This window comes from Pleuronectes platessa, chromosome 2 (genome assembly GCF_947347685.1).
Source record: "Pleuronectes platessa chromosome 2, fPlePla1.1, whole genome shotgun sequence".
Taxonomy (NCBI): Eukaryota; Metazoa; Chordata; class Actinopteri; order Pleuronectiformes; family Pleuronectidae; genus Pleuronectes; species Pleuronectes platessa.
Window position 1 is genome coordinate 11,251,196 of NC_070627.1, and position 22,545 is coordinate 11,273,740.

The following is a 22,545-nucleotide window of genomic DNA, read 5'->3' on the forward strand; positions in this document are numbered from 1 at the left end:
GTACCCTGCAAAGTGCTTCCCCATCAACAACCATAAATACTTCATCTATGCAAACTTCGGCTGAGTCAACAACAAGTGAATCTATGACGCCCACAACATCTACCACACCTTCCAGTTCATCACCAGCATCAACTACCCAGAATACTGAAACTACCAAGAGTACCCTGCAAAGTGCTTCCCCATCAACTACCATAAACACTTCATCCATGCAGACTTCGGCTGAGTCAACAACAAGTGAATCTATGACGCCCACAACATCTACCATATTTACCAGTTCAACACCAGTATCAACCATCCGAACTATTGAAACTACAAAAACAACCCTGCAAAGTGCTTCCCCATCAACTACCATAAATACTTCATCCATGCAGACGTCAGCTGGATCCACAACAAGTGAATCTATCACACCTGCCAGTTCATCACCAGCATCAACTACCCAGAATACTGAAACTACCAAGAGTACCATGCAAAGTGCTTCCCCATCAACTACCATGAATACTTCATCCATGCAGACGTCATCTGGATCCACAACAAGTGAATCTATGACGCCCACAACATCTACCACATCTGCAAGTTCATCAGCAGCATCAACTACACAGAATACTGAAACTACCAAGAGTACCCTGCAAACTGCTTCCCCATCAACTACCATAAATACTTCATCCATGCAGACTTCGGCTGAGTCAACAACAAGTGAATCTATGACGCCCAAAACATCTACCATATTTACCAGTTCAACACCAGTATTAACCACCCAAACTATTGAAACTACAAAAACAACCCTGCAAAGTGCTTCCCCATCAACTACCATAAATACTTCATCCATGCAGACATCAGCTGGATCCACAACAAGTGAATCTACCACAGCTGCCAGTTCATCACCAGCATCAACTCCTCAGAATACTGAAACTACCAAGAGTACCCTGCAAACTGCTTCCCCATCAACTACCATAAATACTTCATCCATGCAGTCTTCGGCTGAGTCAACAACAAGTGAATCTATGACGCCCACAACATCTACCACACTAACAAGTTCAATACCAGCATCAACTACCCAGAATACTGAAACTACCAAAAGTACCCTGCAAAGTACTCCGGTATCCGTTCCCATACTTACGTCATCAACGCAGACTTCGGCTGAATCAACAACAAGTGAATCTATGACGCCCACCACATCTACCACACCTACCACATCATTATCAGCGTCAACCACCCAGAATACTGAAACTACCAAGAGTACCCTGCAAAGTGCTTCCCCATCAACAACCATAAATACTTCATCTATGCAAACTTCGGCTGAGTCAACAACAAGTGAATCTATGACGCCCACAACATCTACCACACCTTCCAGTTCATCACCAGCATCAACTACCCAGAATACTGAAACTACCAAGAGTACCCTGCAAAGTGCTTCCCCATCAACTACCATAAACACTTCATCCATGCAGACTTCGGCTGAGTCAACAACAAGTGAATCTATGACGCCCACAACATCTACCATATTTACCAGTTCAACACCAGTATCAACCATCCAAACTATTGAAACTACAAAAACAACCCTGCAAAGTGCTTCCCCATCAACTACCATAAATACTTCATCCATGCAGACGTCAGCTGGATCCACAACAAGTGAATCTATCACACCTGCCAGTTCATCACCAGCATCAACTACCCAGAATACTGAAACTACCAAGAGTACCATGCAAAGTGCTTCCCCATCAACTACCATGAATACTTCATCCATGCAGACGTCATCTGGATCCACAACAAGTGAATCTATGACGCCCACAACATCTACCACATCTGCAAGTTCATCAGCTGCATCAACTACACAGAATACTGAAACTACCAAGAGTACCCTGCAAACTGCTTCCCCATCAACTACAATAAATACTTCATCCATGCAGACTTCGGCTGAGTCAACAACAAGTGAATCTATGACGCCTACAACATCTACCACACTAACAAGTTCAATACCAGCATCAACTACCCAGAATACTGAAACTACCAAAAGTACCCTGCAAAGTACTCCGGTATCCGTTCCCATACTCACATCATCAACGCAGACTTCGGCTGAATCAACAACAAGTGAATCTATGACGCCCACCACATCTACCACACCTACCACATCATTATCAGTATCAACCACCCAGAATACTGAAACTACCAAGAGTACCATGCAAAGTGCTTCCCCATCAACTACCATGAATACTTCATCCATGCAGACGTCATCTGGATCCACAACAATTGAATCTATGACGCCCACAACATCTACCACACCAACCAGTTCATTACCAGCATCAACTACCCATACTATTGAAACTACAAAAACAACCCTGCAAAGTGCTTCCCCATCAACTACCATAAATACTTCATCCATGCAGACGTCAGCTGGATCCACAACAAGTGAATCTACCACAGCTGCCAGTTCATCACCAGCATCAACTACCCAGAATACTGAAACTACCAAGAGTACCCTGCAAACTGCTTCCCCATCAACTACCATAAATACTTCATCCATGCAGACTTCGGCTGAGTCAACAACAAGTGAAACTATGACGCCCACAACATCTACCACACTAACAAGTTCAATACCAGAATCAACTACCCAGAATACTGAAACTACCAAAAGTACCCTGCAAAGTACTCCGGTATCCGTTCCCATACTTACGTCATCAACGCAGACTTCGGCTGAATCAACAACAATTGAATTTATGACGCCCACCACATCTACCACACCTACCACATCATTATCAGCGTCAACCACCCAGAATACTGAAACTACCAAGAGTACCCTGCAAAGTGCTTCCCCATCAACTACCATAAATACTTCATCCATGCAGACTTCGGCTGAGTCAACAACAAGTGAATCTATGACGCCCAAAACATCTACCATATTTACCAGTTCAACACCAGTATCAACCACCCAAACTATTGAAACTACAAAAACAACCCTGCAAAATGCTTCACCATCAACTACCATAAATACTTCATCCATGCAGACGTCAGCTGGATCCACAACAAGTAAATCTACCACAGCTGCCAGTTCATCACCAGCATCAACTACCCAGAATACTGAAACCACCAAGAGTACCCTCCAAACTGCTTCCCCATCAACTACCATAAATACTTCATCCATGCAGACTTCGGCTGAGTCAACAACAAGTGAATCTATGACGCCCACAACGTCTACCACACTTACCAGTTCAATTCCAGTATCAACAACCCAGAATACTGAAACTACCAAGAGTACCCTGCAAAGTGCTTCCCCATCAACTACCATAAATACTTCATCCATGCAGACTTCGGCTGAGTCAACAACAAGTGAATCTATGACGCCCACAACATCTACCACATCTGCCAGTTCATTACCAGCATCAACTACACAGAATACTGAAACTACCAAGAGTACCCTGCAAACTGCTTCCCCATCAACTACCATAAATACTTCATCCATGCAGACTTCGGCTGAGTCAACAACAAGTGAATCTATGACGCCCAAAACATCTACCATATTTACCAGTTCAACACCAGTATCAACCACCCAAACTATTGAAACTACAAAAACAACCCTGCAAAGTGCTTCCCCATCAACTACCATAAATACTTCATCCATGCAGACGTCAGCTGGATCCACAACAAGTGAATCTACCACAGCTGCCAGTTCATCACCAGCATCAACTACCCAGAATACTGAAACTACCAAGAGTACCCTGCAAACTGCTTCCCCATCAACTACCATAAATACTTCATCCATGCAGACTTCGGCTGAGTCAACAACAAGTGAATCTATGACGCCCACAACATCTACCACGCTAACAAGTTCAATACCAGAATCAACTACCCAGAATACTGAAACCACCAAAAGTACCCTGCAAAGTACTCCAGTATCCGTTCCCATACTTACATCATCAACGCAGACTTCGGCTGAATCAACAACAAGTGAATCTATGACGCCCACCACATCTACCAAACCTACCACATCATTATCAGTATCAACCACCCAGAATACTGAAACTACCAAGAGTACCCTGCAAAGTGCTTCACCATCAACAACCATAAATACTTCATCTATGCAGACTTCAGCTGAGTCAACAACAAGTGAATCTATGACGCCCACAACGTCTACCACACTTACCAGTTCAATTCCAGTATCAACAACCCAGAATACTGAAACTACCAAGAGTACCCTGCAAAGTGCTTCCCCATCAACTACCATAAATACTTCATCCATGCAGACTTCGGCTGAGTCAACAACAAGTGAATCTATGACGCCCACAACATCTACCACACCTGCCAGTTCATCACCAGCATCAACTACCCAGAATACTGAAACTACCAAGAGTACCCTGCAAAGTGCTTCCCCATCAACTACCATAAATACTTCATCCATGCAGACGTCATCTGGATCCACAACAAGTGAATCTATGACGCCCACAACATCTACCTCACTAACAAGTTCAATACCAGCATCAACTACCCACGCTATTAAAACTACAAAAACAACCCTGCAAAGTGCTTCTCCATCATCAACCATGTTTACTTCATCCATGCAGACGTCAGCTGAATCCACAACAAGTGAATCTATGACGCCCACAACGTCTACCACACTTACCAGTTCAATTCCAGTATCAACTACCCAGAATACTGAAACTACCAAAAGTACCCTGCAAAGTACTCCGGTATCTGTTCCCATACTTACGTCATCAACCCAGACTTCGGCTGAATCAACAACAAGTGAATCTATGACGCCCACCACATCTACCACACCTACCATATCATTATCAGCATCAACCACCCAGAATACTGAAACTACCAAGAGTACCCTGCAAAGTGCTTCCCCATCAACTACCATAAATACTTCATCTATGCAGACTTCAGCTGAGTCAACAACAAGTGAATCTATGACGCCCACAACGTCTACCACACTTACCAGTTCAATTCCAGTATCAACTACCCAGAATACTGAAACTACCAAGAGTACCCTGCAAAGTGCTTCCCCATCAACAACCATAAATACTTCATCTATGCAGACTTCGGCTGAGTCAACAACAAGTGAATCTATGACGCCCATAATGTCTACCACAATTACCAGTTCAAAACCAGTGTCAACTACCCAAACTATTGAAACTACAAAAACAACCATGGAAAGTTCTTCTCCATCAACTACCATAAATACGTCATCAACGCAGACATCGGCTGAATCGACAACTAGTGAATCCTTGACACCAACAACTTCCTTCACAGCTACCAGTTCAATACCAGCATCCACCACCCATACTAATGAAACCCCGAAAACAACCCTGCAAAGTGCTTCCCCATCAACAACCATATTTACTTCAACCAAGCAGACGACAGCTAAATCGACAACAATTGAATCCTTGGCAACTACAACATCTTCCAAACCTACCAGTTCAACACCAGCATCAACCACGCAGACTACTGAAACTACAAAAACAACCCTGCAAAGTGCTTTTAATTCTACAACTTTGTCTGCAACCACTGTAATTGAATCTACAACTCCTCAGTGTAGAGATGAGGACTGTCAGTGTGCCAGCGGTGTCTGTAAATACAATTCAACACTTGGACGCTGTCATTGCCAATGTCTAGATTCTGTCTACGGTGATATCTGCTCTTTTGGAAACAATGACACCTCCCCTCATATTGGTGAGATTTTTTTATTCCATAATGTAATACTTTGTGTTTTGCCGTTTTGTTTTCATCCAATGTTCTATTAAAAGAAATATTGTATTTTACTGTGCATTTAATGGTCTTTTAACCTCAATGCCCCTTGTCTCATGTTTTTTTGCAGATACCGGGGCAATACCAACACGAAAAACGAATTTCACCTTGTCAATCCAGATGGATTTTCAGCTTGCTTTTAATGATTTAAACTCAACTAAATCACAAGAATTCATCAACACATTAGTCCTGCAGGTATATATTATTTTTTCATTGTTACACAATGTAATCATCATGACGTCTGCCAGTGAGGTTTTATTGTCTTTACTAATCGATGTCTGTTGGCAGTTTTACACAGAAACTACACAACTTAATTTATTGAAACTTAAATAAAATATAAGACAATCCTTTGATTTATGATCTCCTTGTGTAACTTGAAGGATGCTCAGAGAGTGCATACCTCCATCAAGGCTAATGCCATATCTTGCCATGGTATAGAGAGAATGTTTTTTTTCTGGATCTGCCCCCTTATTCTAATCTCATTAAAAGGTTAATGGCTTCTTCCCTGGTTCATATCCTACCCTAATGACGTTTCAGTAAAACAGGTTTAAAGTGGTGGAGTTAAAAAATAATTGCAGATAATTGTTTTATAGTGACTGTCGCTATATAGTATTTACTGCCATACATTTTTTTAACTTTAATAATGTTTGTTCTATGTTCCAGCTTCAACCCCTATGCAAAGAAGCGGAACCACAAAGCTTTGAAAAAGTACAAATCATCAAGTTATCGTAAGTGTCTTAGAGCGATTTAACTGACTTTTTAATTCAATGCAGTCTGAGTTTTTGGGTTAATTTCTATCTATTTTGCTCCTTTAGAAACGGAAGTGTTGTTGCAGCAAGTCTGGCAGAATACAGCTATCTGAATAATGAAACACAAATCCAGTTTGTCAACACTGAGCTTGAGGGGGTGTTGACTGATATCTTGAACAACACAAGTAACCTCAATAAGATTTCTCAGGCCTTTGATAACAGAAGTGTGAATTTAAAGGAAATCACCTTCCTATCACCTGAAGTTAACAGTAAGTGTGTTACTACCTTTGACATGTTGATGCTTTTTAGTTTTTTCATTTAATGTGTTTCATAGTTTTACATTTGCATTATGGTACTAAAAGTGTTAAAACAAATAAACACCACTTTTTTGTATTTTTAGATATTACAGACTTGAAGCCTTATGTTGACTGCACTCAGTTTGCTAATTACACTGCTGTGATAAGTAATGGTCAATGGCAGTGTGCTGGACATTGTAAAACTCATCCTAATTACTGCAATCATCACGGAGAGTGCCTCAATGAAATTCAGAAAGGGCCTATATGTCGGTAAGACAAAACATTTACTTCTATTCAATATACTTGAATTCTCGTAACATATACTTTTTATGAATGCAATTCACTCTTGTTTCTTCTCATCCCAGGTGCTATGAATCAAGCCTGCAGCAGTTTTATGGTCCACAGTGTGAATTCTTCCGCTGGGGTCCAGCTTTCTATGGAGCCCTGTTTGGATCATTGGCAGCAGTATTCCTGCTCTTGATTGGCATTATCATTGCTGTCTATGCCAAAAAGAAATATACAGGAATTTGGTGAGTTATGATTACTTAAAGGAATAGTTCACCCTGAAATGAAAATTCACTTATTATCTACCCACCCCTGTGCCAAGGAAGGGTGGGTGAAGTGTTTGAGTCCACAAAACACTTTGAGTCTCAGGGGTAAACAGCGTAGTTGATTAGTGCCCTAACTTAGTGACACAATAATACAGAAAAAACATAACATGCCTCCATACTGCTCGCGGAATGTCACCCAAGTGTCCGGAAGCCCCAACATTCATATTCGACTCGAAATGTTTTAAAGCCTAAAAGTCCAACAGAAGTGGCTATGCTGGCAGACGTTAGCATTTTTTCCGACTGACAGATATCAGAGGACATAAAGGCTTAAAAAACTATGGTAGTGACAGAGTATCGAGTTGAATATGAATGTCAGGGCTTGTGGACACTTGGATGACACCACACAAGCTGTATGGACTCCCCATTGACTTAAATTGTATTGGATTCTAGTCTTACAAAGTTTACCACTGAGACTCCAGAAGTGTTAGGCATAGGGATGAGTAGATAGAGTGAATTTTCATATTTGGATGAACCATCCAAATAAATGCATCTACCAGTACAGTTATGTTGATGGTCAAGCTGCAAACACCGACATGTAAAACTGATCATCCTGTATCCATTTTAGGAAAAGGAGCAACTCCTTTAACAGAAGACTGTCTATTTTAGAGGATGATTTCTTTGACTTCACTAATTCAGGTGTGTTCTTGCTTTCTTCTATTCGTTTACATATTTTAGAATTTTCCCAGCAAGGACCTTCAAATTTGCAAGGTTTAACGTGATCACATTCTTTTTACAGCATACCATAACTTGGGAATGAAAGACCCTTACTTATCAGAGACCTATAGACCACATCTAGGAAATGTTGACACTCAAGTGCAGGTATTATTTATTTTTTATTATTATTCTCGTATTACACTTCTCAGCTATAACTAAATCTAAGCTCATTGATACAACATATTGATATTAATATGGGATCCTTCTTGTTTCTTCAGGTCACAACAGACGATCCAGAGGTGTTGGACATCAACCCCTGATGAAGGCTTTAGTCTGGACAATTATAGTTTTATTAGAATATTTCCTAGAGTTGTCAAGTGTATATAACACATGAAGTGTCTTATTAGTATTTATGATGATTTTATTTAAGCTTTATCAATTTTAATCGACTGTAGCGTCTTGTGTCCTATAAAACTGAGCATTCAAATTCAGACTCCAGTGTTTTAATTTATACTATTTTATTAATGTTTGTCAATGTTTGCATTTACTTTAAATGGCAGCAACTAGCAGTGAGAAACACAAGGTTGAAAAAAAATACACAACCTGTCAGGTTTTAGTGAGCAGGTGGACCCAAAAATGCAGAGACAAAAGTATAACCAAATGCACAAAAAAAGGCAAAATCCCAAAACAGAAAAACGCGGTGATCAAAATTCTAAAAAACACAAAAAAAACTGGTAAAGAGACTAGGAAACACTAGAATATACAAGAGAGGGATGTGAGACATCCATGTAAGATGACAAACTGACAAATGGAAGCACAGAGACTTATACACACAGGGGAGGCAGGATGACTTGACAAAGACTGGAAGTAAAGTAGGGAAACACACAAGGAGCAAAACTTCAAAATAAAACAGGAAACTGAAAACTCAAGGTGAACACAGATCCAATCATGAGGAAAACCAGGTACAGGCTAAACAAAAAATCACTCCACAATCAAAACCAAGACAATCCTCATTCAGGAGGCAAAGTTCAGAGTTATGACAGTTTGTTCTGTCTCTTTCTCAAACGCTTGTCCTGGAGTTTTTTCAGCGACGTTGTCTTCACACAGGAACATGCAGACATGTTATCGTCAAATTCTTGGTCTGGTGGTTTTTACCTCAAGTCTACATCTTCTCAGAGTGCACAGAATAATTTCTAGGAATTAGATGAATTGGGAAACCACACAGACAACTTGAATTAGCTTGTAACTGTTAAAACCCGAGAGTGGAAAGTTATTGATTTTCATGCAGTCTAATCCATGTGACCCAGTGCAGAACTTATACCCGAGTAGCCCTGATTTGTAGCATTCTGATACATTGGGTCAACACAATAGCCATGCAATAGGTCAACCTTGTCGGAGAGATTTAGGGGATTTGTGTTTGGATCCATTACAAATTAGCTTGGTTATCCACAAAATGGGTGACGGTTCCTTATGGATGTCCCGCTAGTCATAGTCATTACTATCCCCTGTCACTAGATGGCATACATGCATTAACTTTTATAGCTGTTTTGCCTTTGCAATAAGTTAGGAGGGAGGAATATTGAAAGGCAGAGGGATCAAGTGAGTTTCATTTAATTTGTCATGATTTGCTAGAGTGATCTGAAAATTCTTCATGCATAAATAACCTTAATAGTGGTAATTTGCAATGACAGCAAACCAGGTTCCCCAGCTCAACGGCAGTCCAATATTATACCTAGCGACCACTTGTTTTAAAACAGCCACTGCACCCTAAGCTGCGTCTGTAAATCTCTGTTGCTGATCCATAACAGAAATAAAGAGTTCTCGTTGTCTTTTCATATGAAAGGCTAAAGGGATATTTGTCTCCATCTAGTGGCTAAAGACAGATTTGTGACCAGTTTCTTTAAGTTCACAGGACTACAGTGCCTTGCATAAGTATTCACCCCCTTTGGACTTTTCTACATTTTGTCATGGTATAACCACAGATTAAAATTTATTTCATCGTGAGTTTATGTAATGGACCAACACAAAATAGTGCATCATTTGGAAGTGGGGGGAAATATTACATGGATTTCACAATTATTTACAAATAAAAATCTGAAAAGTGTTGAGTGCATATGTATTCACCCCCTTTACTGTGAAACCCCTAACAAAGATCTGGTGCGACCAATTGCATTCACAAGTCACATTTGCAAGTCACATAATTAGTAAATAGGGTCCACCTGTCTGCAATTTAATCTCAGTATAAATACACCTGTTCTGTGACGGACTCAGAGTTTGTTGGAGATCATTACTGAACAAACAGCATCATGAAGACCAAGGAGCTCACCAAACAGGTCAGGGATAAAGTTGTGGAGAAATATGAAGCAGGGTTAGGTAATAAAAAAATATCCAGAGCTTTGAACATCTCTCTGAGCACCATAAAATCCATCATAAGAAAATGGAAAGAATATGGCACAACCGCAAACCTACCAAGAGGAGGCCGTCCACCCAAACTGAAGAGTCGGACAAGGAGAAAATTAATCAGAGAAGCAACCAGGAGGCCCATGGTTACTCTGGAGGAGTTGCAGAGATCCACAGCTGGGGTGGGAGAATCTGTCCACAGGACAACTATTAGTCGTCTACTCCACAAATCTGGCCTTTATGGAAGAGTGGCAAGAAGAAAGCCATTGTTGAAAGGGATCCATAAAAAATCCCGTTTGGAGTTTGCCAGAAGCCATGTGGGAGACACAGCAAACATGTGGAGGAAGGTGCTCTGGTCAGATGAGACCAAAATTGAACTTTTTGGCCTCAATGCAAAACGCTATGTGTGGCGAAAACCCAACACTGCCCATCACCCTGAGCACACCATCCCAACAGTGAAACATGGTGGTGGTAGCATCATGCTGTGGGGATGCTTCTCTTCAGCAGGTACAGGGAAACTGGTCAGAATAGAGGGAAAGATGGATGGAGCCAAATACAGGGAAATCCTTGAAGAAAATCTGATGCAGTCTGCAAAAGACTTGAGACTGGGGCGGAGGTTCATCTTCCAGCAGGACAATGACCCTAAACATACAGCCAGAGCTACAAAGGAATGGTTTGGATTAAAGAATGTTAATGTCTTAAAATGGCCCAGTCAAAGCCCAGACCTCAATCCAATAGAGAATCTATGGCAAGACTTGAAGATTGCGGTTCACAGACGGTCTCCATCCAATCTGACTGAGCTTCATCTTTTTTGCCAAGAAGAATGGACAAACCTTTCCATCTCTAGATGTGCAAAGCTGGTAGAGACATACCCCAAAAGACTTGCAGCTGTAATTGCAGCGAAAGGGGGTTCTACCAAGTATTGACACAGGGGGGTGAATACTTATGCACCCAACAGATGTCAACTTTTTTGTTCTCATTATTGTTTGTGTCACAATAAAATTTATTTTGCACCTCCAAAGTACTATGCATGTTTTGTTGATCAAACGGGAAAAAGTTTATTTAAGTCTATTTGAATTCCAGTTAGTAACAGTACATAATGGGAAAAAGTCCAAGGGGGGTGAATACTTATGCAAGGCACTGTATATGTTCAAAATAAGCGCTTTGACCTGGGTAAAATTTAACCAGCAGCACTTCAGCCTGAGTTAAATATTCACAACTGTGTCCACCCTTTCACAGCAAATGAAAAGTTACACCCAAATAAACAGAAAAAACTGATCAATGCAACCAATGTAACCAATTTGCATATTTTCCAAACAAGGTGCATATTTGGAACGTGGGATGGAGATCAGAAGACCCAGAAAAATCCCACTCAAAAGCAACAGAACATATAAACTCCAGTTTTTCCACTCTTTGGACATATGACATATGACAGGTTAGGATATAGCACAGAGTATCTGTCGTGTACACTTCTCATTGTCATACATTAGGTGGTTATTGGTTAAACAGTATTCCCTCTACCGGTGAATCTTTCTGCAGATCTATGCGGCACTGCAGACTTGTGTTATGAGCCGGAAACAGCGAAAAGAAATGTTCTCTTCCTGCCGACTACTCTTCAGAGCCTGTGGAGCAATTAATGAGAAATGCAGTAATCACAATTAATGTAATAATCATTGTAATTAAAGTGAGTTTAGTCCATCAATAGTGCCAGCCAAGAATTTATCTGTAATTGACTGAGGGAAACAAATATATTTGATGTCGTCAACTGGAAGTTAAATCTCTTGTCCTCGATACCTGAGATGAACACAAGTCAGCGCCAAAACCCAGCTAAGACTCAAATTGTGTTGACAGAGAGGAAAAGCTCAGTCAGGAGGGTTTTTTATTTACCTGCGGCTTTTCAAAAGACAAAGAAAGAACAGACAACAGCCACACATTTCAGATGGTGTAGAAAATGTCTCACTTTAACGCAGAATCATAATGATCCCTAGTGCCTTTCTGATCAGAAGTCATGAAAATAGTGAAAGTGAAGTCCCAGTGAGTTCTTCCCTCTGGCATCACAGCACCTTTTAGTTTTATATGGGTGCAACAATGTGTGTTGCTTTTCTATTAATTTTAGAAAACCACACACCTAGTAAATTCATCTGGCACGTGATCTTTCTTGCCTCCAGCTGACTATATTTAAAATGAGCAACCTGTCTTTCTTTGAGTTGCCATAGTCACCACCCATGCTGTCACCTAGCAGCTCGCTGAAGAAGGAAACAAGTGACAGGGTTTGCAGCCAGGTGGCCTAGATAGTTCCGCCTGCTGCCTCTTGTTTTCAGTGGGAGAATAATGCTAAATCAACTGCTACAGCACAGTAAACGTACAGAAATGGCAACTGCCTTGCTGCGAGTTTACGGTGGAAGCTGTAAGTCCAGCTGAATTGCAGTGTATTGAGTAATTAATTGACTTCTGATGCCATGTGTCGTTCGCTGTGGTTTCGGCTCCATGCCTAACCACATGGACTCAAGTCAGGAGTAAAATGTTTGTAACATTGTTAAGTACTTCCAAAACTTGTGGGTGCAAAACTGGCTGCCATAGAGCATCTAATCGGTCATGAAAGAGGAGACTGCAATAACCAGGAAGAGGAAGGCCATATACTGTACACCTGTCAGTCGGCCATTGTAAGTCACTCTCCTTTCTCTGGATAGAGGCCAGTCACAATAAGGCACAGCATGAGGGTGTGTGTGGGTGATAAAACAGGCCAGACAGCTGAGTTGACACTTCACTCTCGACAGATTCAAGAAACGGAACGAAGCAGGCTCATAAATAAGTCACTTTATTTTGCTTTCTTTTTTTAAAGACTATATACTTATCGACTATTCATAATAACAAATGGAATAGTTAAATACTGTACACAGCATACTGCACTCTCCCAGTGCATGTCTTCACCACAGCAGAGAAGTTATGTCTCAATAAACTTCATTCAGTTTCATCATTTCTAATAAGACATGTGAATACCTTAAGATTAAATAGTATCAGTGTGTGATGTAAACTTTTTTTATCTCAAAAAAACGTTTAAGTCAAAAGCAAGATTGTGTTGGCAAGGGTCCGTGAGCAGGAGGGATAGAAGAAGTATACTTCAATGACCGTTTGACCTTAGCAGTTATGTTTCCCAATTTGAACACCAAGGGTTACTTCAATTCATATGCTACATTTACAATATCATCCTGATGCCTCTTGAATAATCTACGACAATAAAAGTTCATATATTTTCTAGGCTGCCAGCAGCCAAAGTCTCTCAGACCACACCCACTGCAATCATGTAAGGCAGGAATGCATGAGCAGAACAGGAAAGTCTGTGTCAGGTAGGTAAACCCTGCACTGTCTTTGTAATGTGTCTGTATTAACAGGTTAGCCTCACATCTCTGAGCTCTGCCTGATCTAAACTCTTGATTTTAGGATACTCTTGTGATACTTGACTTTGTAGCTTCGTATTTAAGCTTCATCCCGGGTCACGTCTGGAGCCGTTTACCTCGAGTTTTGTAGATCACGATGTCGTGATTTTGCCGTAGGACACAATTTAAAATGGGGGAGTATATGAAGTATAGGATTTAATATCAAAGGGAGGTAGTATTTGAGGCAAATTCATTCCAAGCAATGACTCACAGCTTGACCAAAAAAAAAAAAAAAGAAAGAAAAGAAAAAGCTCCACCAACTGTTTGACGGAATTTCAGTAAGAAGAGCATACATTCATTCATTTATGTTCAACAGGTCGATTTCTGTGCGAGAGAATGGACCTGGCGCCTGAAACAAAGCAAACAAATGTGTGCACTTTGAGGAGGGCTGAGCTCAACAAGCAGAGCACAGTAACAAATATGGTTGACAATTCTCTGCTTCACCGTAGAATGTCACTCCTTTACAAATCACCGCAACACTTTTCCGACCGTTGTTCACATGCACGTATGTACAAACACGTCCACGCACATATAATATACACAAACGCACTCATCAGACAACTATACCATGTAAGCTGCACTAGACATTCCATTGGAAACATGCATAGCTACCAGTAATGTACCCCTCTCTCAGGACAAAATGTACCATGACAATGTGCCATGTGGGAAACACAATTTTACACAGACATAGTATAGGCCGGAATAAGACTGAATCTTCATCAAGGCAGGAGAAGCCATCAGTGTCGATATATAATAGCAAACAGAATTGAGAATTGCGTGCTAACATCCTTCACTTTGTTAGAAAGTAATTGGCCTTGCGTTTAGACTTCATAGATTAAGCGATCTGTGGTGACATTACTGACCTTCTGTCCCCAGTGAGATACGTAAGCAGCATCAAACAGCCTCAACCTTACAGACACAGAATACTGAGCACACGAGGGCCAAGGCCCGCTTGTCCCTTTCTGACTGAACCACAACATCAGCAAAAACAGCACAATATTGAATGACATCAAATAAAATAAAAATCATATCAAAAATAAGCTCTACAGTGTTGAATTTTGCCCTCAGCCTAATCAGAGATACGATTTGTATGTAAGGTATCTCGATTGTGACGGCTACTCCAACATTACCAGTAACTGAATACAGTGCGTAAATACCCTGTGAGATCAGAATACATAAGGGGTTCATAAGAAAAATGTTAACTGTAAAAGCAGCATTTGAGGGTTGTTAGTGTCCAGTTTCACCATTTTGTCAAGTGGTTTTTGCTCATGTACAGCAAAGTCGTCTGCTACTTCCATCAAAACTTCAAATCAGAGTAAATCCTCCGGTGTTGCAGTCGCAGTCCGACATAACTGTATTGCGATCTGCAGAGCTGTACATGTTCCGAAGAAAATGTCTCTACACGAAGTGAGTCTCCTGAGGCAGGATATAGTAATGTGTGTTGCTGACCTTCTCCCCGTTTTCCATAACAGGACGTATGCAGGGGGAGCCCTCACTGTTTTGTCTCCGTAAACCTCGAAAGCTCACGTATTTAGGATCTGGTGCAAAGCTTTGGGTAGGAGGCATCACTCCATTAGTGTATGTTGGGAGGCTCTTGGGGCTGGGGGTACGAGAGCTGCCTCTGGAAAAAGGTTCCCTTGGGGGCAACTTAGGTGGTTTGTCTTCGTCACTATAAGCCCCAGAAGAGACCTCTGCTGACCAGCGGCGGTAGTCTCCTGTCTTTGTTCGAGGAGGGATAGGGGGGGGCACCTCAGGTTTATCCATACTGTTGGTGTAGCGTTTGTTGCAAGCGAAGCGCAGCGAGGCTTTGTTAAAGGATCCAGCCGGGCCTGAGTGAGAGCGCCGTAGCTTCCTCTGAGTCTTGTCCTGCTGTCTCTGACAGACCACCGGCTGAGGGGGTTCCTGACGCTGCTGGGGTGGCTGCTGCTCATACTGTTCCCGTACTTCCTGTGGAGGATGCATCTGATGGTGCTGTTGGGGCTGTCTCTGGCTTTGTGGTCTCAATGGGCCCTCGTAGTAAGAGTAGGCATGGTTTATCTGCCCCCAGTCCCTGAAGCTCCGTCGGCCAAGGACTCTATACTGAAAAGGAAACGATTTGGGACTCTGATCGGACACCAGACACAAGCTGTCGTCCGTACTCGTGAAAAATTCTACCTCATTGTCTATGGCCTGCTCATGGGAGAAGTCTGTTTGTGGGGGGATTGGGGGCAGAGGCTTGGAGCATCTGCCCGGTGTCTGTGGTGGGCTGCTGCACTCGTACACCGAGAGCCTCTGGAATGAGGGGACCACCTGGTCATCGTCGGCAGGACTTGGGGTGGAGGGTTCAGCAGTGCAGGACAGGGAGAGATGGGAGGGCCGGCATTTCTTTGGAGGTAATCTCTGTGTGTTGGGACTGTGTCCTGTCAGAGGAAAATAAAGGACGTTGAGGGGGATTCCTTAACAACAATTGTTACTTATACAACTTCAAGCGATCTTGTAAACTTTCTCTCCATTTCTGGAAAATCTATTCTTTCATATTTGTATTTATTTCAGAGGACCTTTTAATATAAAGGTGATTGATCATGCACTTACTGTCGTGACTTAGAGACGCTGGAGGCCGCCCCTTTTGTTGGGTTGGAGAGCTGTGTTCTGTGTGTGCTCTCTCCATACTGAAGTAGAAGCTGTTAAAGAAGACAAAATTAATCTTTTTAGATGCTTTTTTCCAGGTCTAATAAAGTTTCATTGGGACATACAAATAATCTCAGTCCATACAATCTAAGCATGTCATGCATAATAGAATTAAAGAAAAATTATTCCTTTCTGACAATCTTCCCCTGATGGATTACTCCTGGTCCTGGCCTCTCAACACTCACTTGTTTGGCTCTGTGCGGTAGCTCCAGGAGGATTTGGATCCAGCCATGCTGTGACAGTAGCTGCCCCGCAGGAAGGGGTTTTCTATGGGAAAAGAGATCTCCTGGACAGTCAGGCCCACTGTGGACATGCTCCAGGTACACTCGGGTCGCATCAAAAATCAGGAAACACTCAGATCGCCCGGCTGGCTGCCCCTGCCTCTGGTGGAACTGCAACATAGCCAAGACAAAACCGAGAAATACTGTTAAAGGAAGTTGGAAGCAAAAGCAGATGGACAGACACAGATGATGTGGCAGCACGTGATAACATCCTGTAGTGAAGCCAGGAAGAACCAAAATACTGATATTACACAAACAAAACAAGGCACATGTTTAGTTATGGCCTTGTCTGTTTTGTATGACAAGTGAGGATACAAATCTCATATAACAAACAGAGGGAGGACAGGAGCTTGGTTTCAAAGGACGTTTATACACTTGTGTCCCAATGCGCCCTGAGGACAGAACAGAGTTGTTTATAATGTTCTGAGTGAGAACTAAAGTACTAGTCTTGATCAACAGCGAAAATAAGTCCCCATCAAAGTAAAACGGTTGCTAGGATCTGTTGCACTTTAAGAGAAAGAAAAATTTCATCGGGCGTAAATGAGCAAGAAGGGCTTGAATTTGAACTGATTCAAGATTCAAGTGAGGTGGTATGACATTCGAAAGGTGTCGGTGTATATCGAGTAAATTGATTATTTCTATACTCCCTTACAAACCTCAATTTCAAGGTGGGAAATCAGCTTTACCAGCTTTCAGATTTGCATTTCTACACACTCTAACGTCGAATCCCAACAGGTTTACGGTTTATTTTAAAACTTGAATGTGCTGTGCTCTGCTGCTGCAATCTCACTTGTCCAGAACAGCAGAGGATGGGACTCTCCTGTTACCACAGATATACAGTGCCTTGCATAAGTATTCACCCCCCTTGGACTTTTTCCCATTATGTACTGTTACTAACTGGAATTCAAATAGACTTAAATAAACTTTTTCCTGTTTGATCAACAAAACATGCATAGTACTTTGGAGGTGCAAAATAAATTTTATTGTGACACAAACAATAATGAGAACAAAAAAGTTGACATCTGTTGGGTGCATAAGTATTCACCCCCCTGTGTCAATACTTGGTAGAACCCCCTTTCGCTGCAATTACAGCTGCAAGTCTTTTGGGGTATGTCTCTACCAGCTTTGCACATCTAGAGATGGAAAGGTTTGTCCATTCTTCTTGGCAAAAAAGATGAAGCTCAGTCAGATTGGATGGAGACCGTCTGTGAACCGCAATCTTCAAGTCTTGCCATAGATTCTCTATTGGATTGAGGTCTGGGCTTTGACTGGGCCATTTTAAGACATTAACATTCTTTAATCCAAACCATTCCTTTGTAGCTCTGGCTGTATGTTTAGGGTCATTGTCCTGCTGGAAGATGAACCTCCGCCCCAGTATTACAGATGAGAAAAGATTAAAAACAACATAAAACCAAACATTATAAAATGATTCAAACAGTTGGTAACACCAGTGCTAGATTAAAAGTAAATAGATAAATAATAATATGAAGTTGAAGGTGAATTCAGACCCCAAGTTCTGAGAAAACAAACCATACAAACATTTCTTAAGGGAGATTTTAAAGGGGATGAAAAGTACAAAAGAACTACAAACTCCAATTTTTCAAGAGGTTTTTGCCCACAGAACCCCACATGGCAATAATCACGTAGATGTAATGCTCCTCTGGCCCAGTCATTATCATGATGTTCCGTCATTACATTGAGCAATTGTGTCTTTATCTAGATATATCGTAGTCCAATATGTAGCTCTTTCCTTTTTTTTATCTGTTTATTGGTCACGCTCACGTTGTCATGATCACTGAGAAGCAAATAGTAACATTAATCATTAATTTTAATCATAAATTCCTTTGTTTACTCAGTAAGAACAAGGTATGAAAGTTAAAACATATTATGTGGCTGTTCTACCCTCTCTACTCTTTACACAGTAAGACAAAATGTTGATTTCCCCAAAATTCAGATTTCTACCCTGCACTGTAAAATTAGTTTAACTCAGTATCTGAGGAAACACATAGTTGAATTTATTTCTTCTTTCCTCTAAAATGCCCGATCCTGTCACTTGTCACATGGTCGTTACATCCAAGTATCATTAGGGATATTTTAGTTGTGTTTCACAAGGAAATTATAGTATAAAATCGCAGCCTGTATTAAAAAGTGTTCCACAATTTTACATTGAGTTAATTGAATGTGTTGCCAAACGTATTTCACATTTATGACGGTCTGAGTTACATTTAGTACAGCCAGGTGTGGACTGCTTCCTCACATATATGACTTTCCCAACTGCAAATAAACAATAAAACAAACATGACATTTTCCGTTAGCTTGTTGTAGAATACAGTCAAGTAGATTTTGTTTGATTATAAGGCTTCAACATACATTTAGATTTGAAAAAAATGCCCATCACAAATCCAAATACATCCAGTTAAGCTTTTCAAATGTCTTGTTTTCTGCTGGCCAACAGTCCAAAACACATAGATAAGAGAGTAAAATCAAACCTTAATTTGTATATAAATATACATCCAATTCACAATGTATAATGTACACGACAATAAAATGGATGCAAAACTAGTTGCATGTTGTTTTTCAAGGATTTGTATAGCTTTAAATTTTTTTAATTATATTTTGTCCCACCCTTTTATATCAATAAGGGAAAAACTAAACATCACATAAGGACCACAAGCTACAGCCTCCGAAAATACATTTTGATAGAATTCACACCTCACTGTGGCTTCTAAAAGCGGAATGTAATAAAAATAGGATTTTAGACTAGATCGGTGTGTGAAAGACACTGAGCAAAAGCAAGTATTGAACATTTTACCACTGCTCCCCCTCGCACTCCTCTTCCCTTCAGCTCGTACAATTTTAATTGTGCGGTTTGTTTTCAGATAAATCTACAGCAGGGTTGAAAATGACTTGAAGTCTGACTGGTGTACTGAGGTGTTTAAGGGTTACAAAATACTGCCCCTTTGATAATGCTTACTGTGCTAATCTCTCTCTGCAGCATCACTCCTCCTGAAGAAGTACCATGGGGGTTATGTTGTCATCCGATTGGCTCTTGCAGGCCACAAACAAGCCAACAGACCCTTTTACCGCATCGTAGCTGCGTACAATAAAAGGGCGAGAGACGGCAAATACATTGAGCAGCTGGGTTCCTATGATCCCCTCCCTAACATCTACAACGAGAAACTTGTCAGTTTCAACTTCGACCGAATCAAGTACTGGATCGGCTGCGGCGCACACCCGACAAACCCTGTGTCCAAACTTCTAGGTGTGTATTTACAACACAAGAATTCTTTGAAGTCGAATCAACATTGCACAATATCATTGTCAGCTTGTCAAGGGAATTATGCGTGTCATATTGATATGTTTATTCAAGGAGGTCCATCCATAACTATTTGAGCACATACACCTTTTAGTTTTATGTATTATCTGCCACCATACACCATGAATCCTATCTATTGCTATTACTGTAGCCTCAGATTATATCTGCCTTTCACGGTTATGAAAGCATCTAATATATCACAGTTGTTTTTGTTACTTGACAAGTTGGTACGATAACGTGCCAAAAATTAAATATAATATGGATGGATAAAGGGAAAGAATCATCTTAAAGGGATAGTTCACCGTGAAATGAAAATTCACTCATCATCTACTCACCACTATGCTGTTGGAGGAATGGATGAAGTGATTGAGTCCACAACACACTTGACGAGTATCAGGGGTAAACTTTGTTGCAACAGAATCCAATACAATTGAAGTCAACGGTGAGCTATTCTTCAAATGTAATAAAACAGAAAAGAACATATCATTCCTCCATCCTGCTTGTTTGGTGTCACCCAAGTCTCCGCAAGACCCGACATTCATATTTGATCGAAACGGCGGAATTAACATTGTGTTTTAAGGAAGTGGCTAAGCTATCGGATCCTAGCATTTCCTGAATGCACCTCGTCAGAAGATATCAGTGGACATTTTGGCTTAAAACCCGTTGCAATGACGCCGTTTCTGCCTTGACATTAGTATTCGAGTAGAAACTGGGTCATTTACATACATTTAAAAATGTTTGGGTGAACTATCCCATAAAACGATGATCCATCAGCTCCTCGAGTCCGTTCAACATGTTTGGCAACCCTGGGCTCTGCTACAGTCTTCTCTCCCTACTCTCTTTCGGCAGGGTTGGCGGGATTCTTCCCTCTGCACCCCATGACGATCACGGAGGCAGAGCGTCTCAGAGCCCGAACAGAGCAGACTGTAGCCGGAGCAGAGGAGGGTCTGGAGGTGGGACAAGAGCAGGCTGAAGTGTGAGAACCAATGCTGGGGACTCCGTGTGACTGCCGAGTCCAAAAGGAGGCCACAGGTCTTTTGGAAGAGAACAGATGGATTTGTTTCCTGATCTGTTGGCTGTACAGCTCATTGCAACCTCACATATAGTCCTGATTGATTCAGTGGTCTCCATGTACAAACTTTTTCCATTACAACTTATGCTTCATTGAATTTATTTGTACTTACTATTTCATGTGACCTAATTAAAGTATTTGTTATCATTGAACTAGTTTGTAGTTAAGTTTCAGTTTTTTACATTATGCTCTGTGCAATCTTTAAGATGTATAACCACCAATATTTATTTTCTATTGAAAATGATGTGAACTTTGCATCCATCCCTCCCTCTTTTGTTGAAAGTCAGCAACGTCAGACTTGAACAAAAGAAACATAAGTGGGTGGGATGGTTGGTTGATTAGATTGTCATCTATGGTTATAGCACATAATGCATTTTTGGATCAATACCAAACTTTCAACCCATAAACTGTACTGTGTGCTATGGAAACCTTTGTAAACTGGAAACGAATCACTCACTTAGGTCAGATGACATTGGGCAGTGTTGTGAGTCATCAGTTTTCTATGTTCCATTTTATTCTATTTCAAGCTCTTAACTGTGACCGCAAAAATCCACAAATTCCGTTTGCATCGTAAAAAGATTAAGTTTTATCAGATTGAGCTCAAAGAGATAATCGCATTACTGTTGTCTTCATCATCAATGAGTCATATCGTAAAAAAAGTGACAGCCAAAGAGATATCACCATTTCAGCACCAGTAACACAGCAATCAAAGTCAACTACAGTGCCTTGCATAAGTATTCACCCCCCTTGGACTTTTTCCCATTATGTACTGTTACTAACTGGAATTCAAATAGACTTAAATAAACTTTTTCCCGTTTGATCAACAAAACATGCATAGTACTTTGGAGGTGCAAAATAAATTTTATTGTGACACAAACAATAATGAGAACAAAAAAGTTGACATCTGTTGGGTGCATAAGTATTCACCCCCCTGTGTCAATACTTGGTAGAACCCCCTTTCGCTGCACTTACAGCTGCAAGTCTTTTGGGGTATGTCTCTACCAGCTTTGCACATCTAGAGATGGAAAGGTTTGTCCATTCTTCTTGGCAAAAAAGATGAAGCTCAGTCAGATTGGATGGAGACAGTCTGTGAACCGCAATCTTCAAGTCTTGCCATAGATTCTCTATTGGATTGAGGTCTGGGCTTTGACTGGGCCATTTTAAGACATTAACATTCTTTAATCCAAACCATTCCTTTGTAGCTCTGGCTGTATGTTTAGGGTCATTGTCCTGCTGGAAGATGAACCTCCGCCCCAGTCTCAAGTCTTTTGCAGACTGCATCAGATTTTCTTCAAGGATTTCCCTGTATTTGGCTCCATC

At 41.0% G+C, this 22,545-nt stretch overlaps 3 protein-coding genes across 3 annotated transcripts; 2 read left to right on the plus strand and 1 right to left on the minus strand.

Moving 5' to 3' along the window:
• The first annotated feature begins 5,535 nt into the window (after positions 1 to 5,535).
• LOC128460591 (mucin-3B-like) lies at positions 5,536 to 8,372 on the plus strand. Its single transcript, XM_053445837.1, has 9 exons — positions 5,536 to 5,548; positions 5,813 to 5,937; positions 6,406 to 6,470; positions 6,558 to 6,760; positions 6,892 to 7,057; positions 7,153 to 7,317; positions 7,964 to 8,034; positions 8,135 to 8,217; positions 8,331 to 8,372. The coding sequence occupies exons 1-9, from the start codon at positions 5,536 to 5,538 to the stop codon at positions 8,370 to 8,372; spliced, it is 933 nt and encodes a 310-aa protein (XP_053301812.1).
• A 4,882-nt stretch (positions 8,373 to 13,254) lies between these two features.
• On the minus strand, positions 13,255 to 17,086 carry LOC128452246 (ERBB receptor feedback inhibitor 1-like). The gene is given in 4 exon segments (XM_053435512.1): positions 13,255 to 16,288; positions 16,461 to 16,549; positions 16,742 to 16,896; positions 16,898 to 17,086. Coding segments are annotated over 4 exon segments (1,305 nt in total). The 5' UTR covers positions 16,958 to 17,086; the 3' UTR covers positions 13,255 to 15,287.
• Positions 17,087 to 18,724: 1,638 nt separating this feature from the next.
• On the plus strand, positions 18,725 to 21,377 carry LOC128460600 (28S ribosomal protein S16, mitochondrial-like). The gene is made up of 3 exons (XM_053445846.1): positions 18,725 to 18,758; positions 19,833 to 20,099; positions 21,003 to 21,377. Exons 1-3 carry the CDS (start codon positions 18,725 to 18,727, stop codon positions 21,131 to 21,133), a joined length of 432 nt encoding a protein of 143 aa, XP_053301821.1. The 3' UTR covers positions 21,134 to 21,377.
• The last annotated feature ends 1,168 nt before the right edge of the window (positions 21,378 to 22,545 follow it).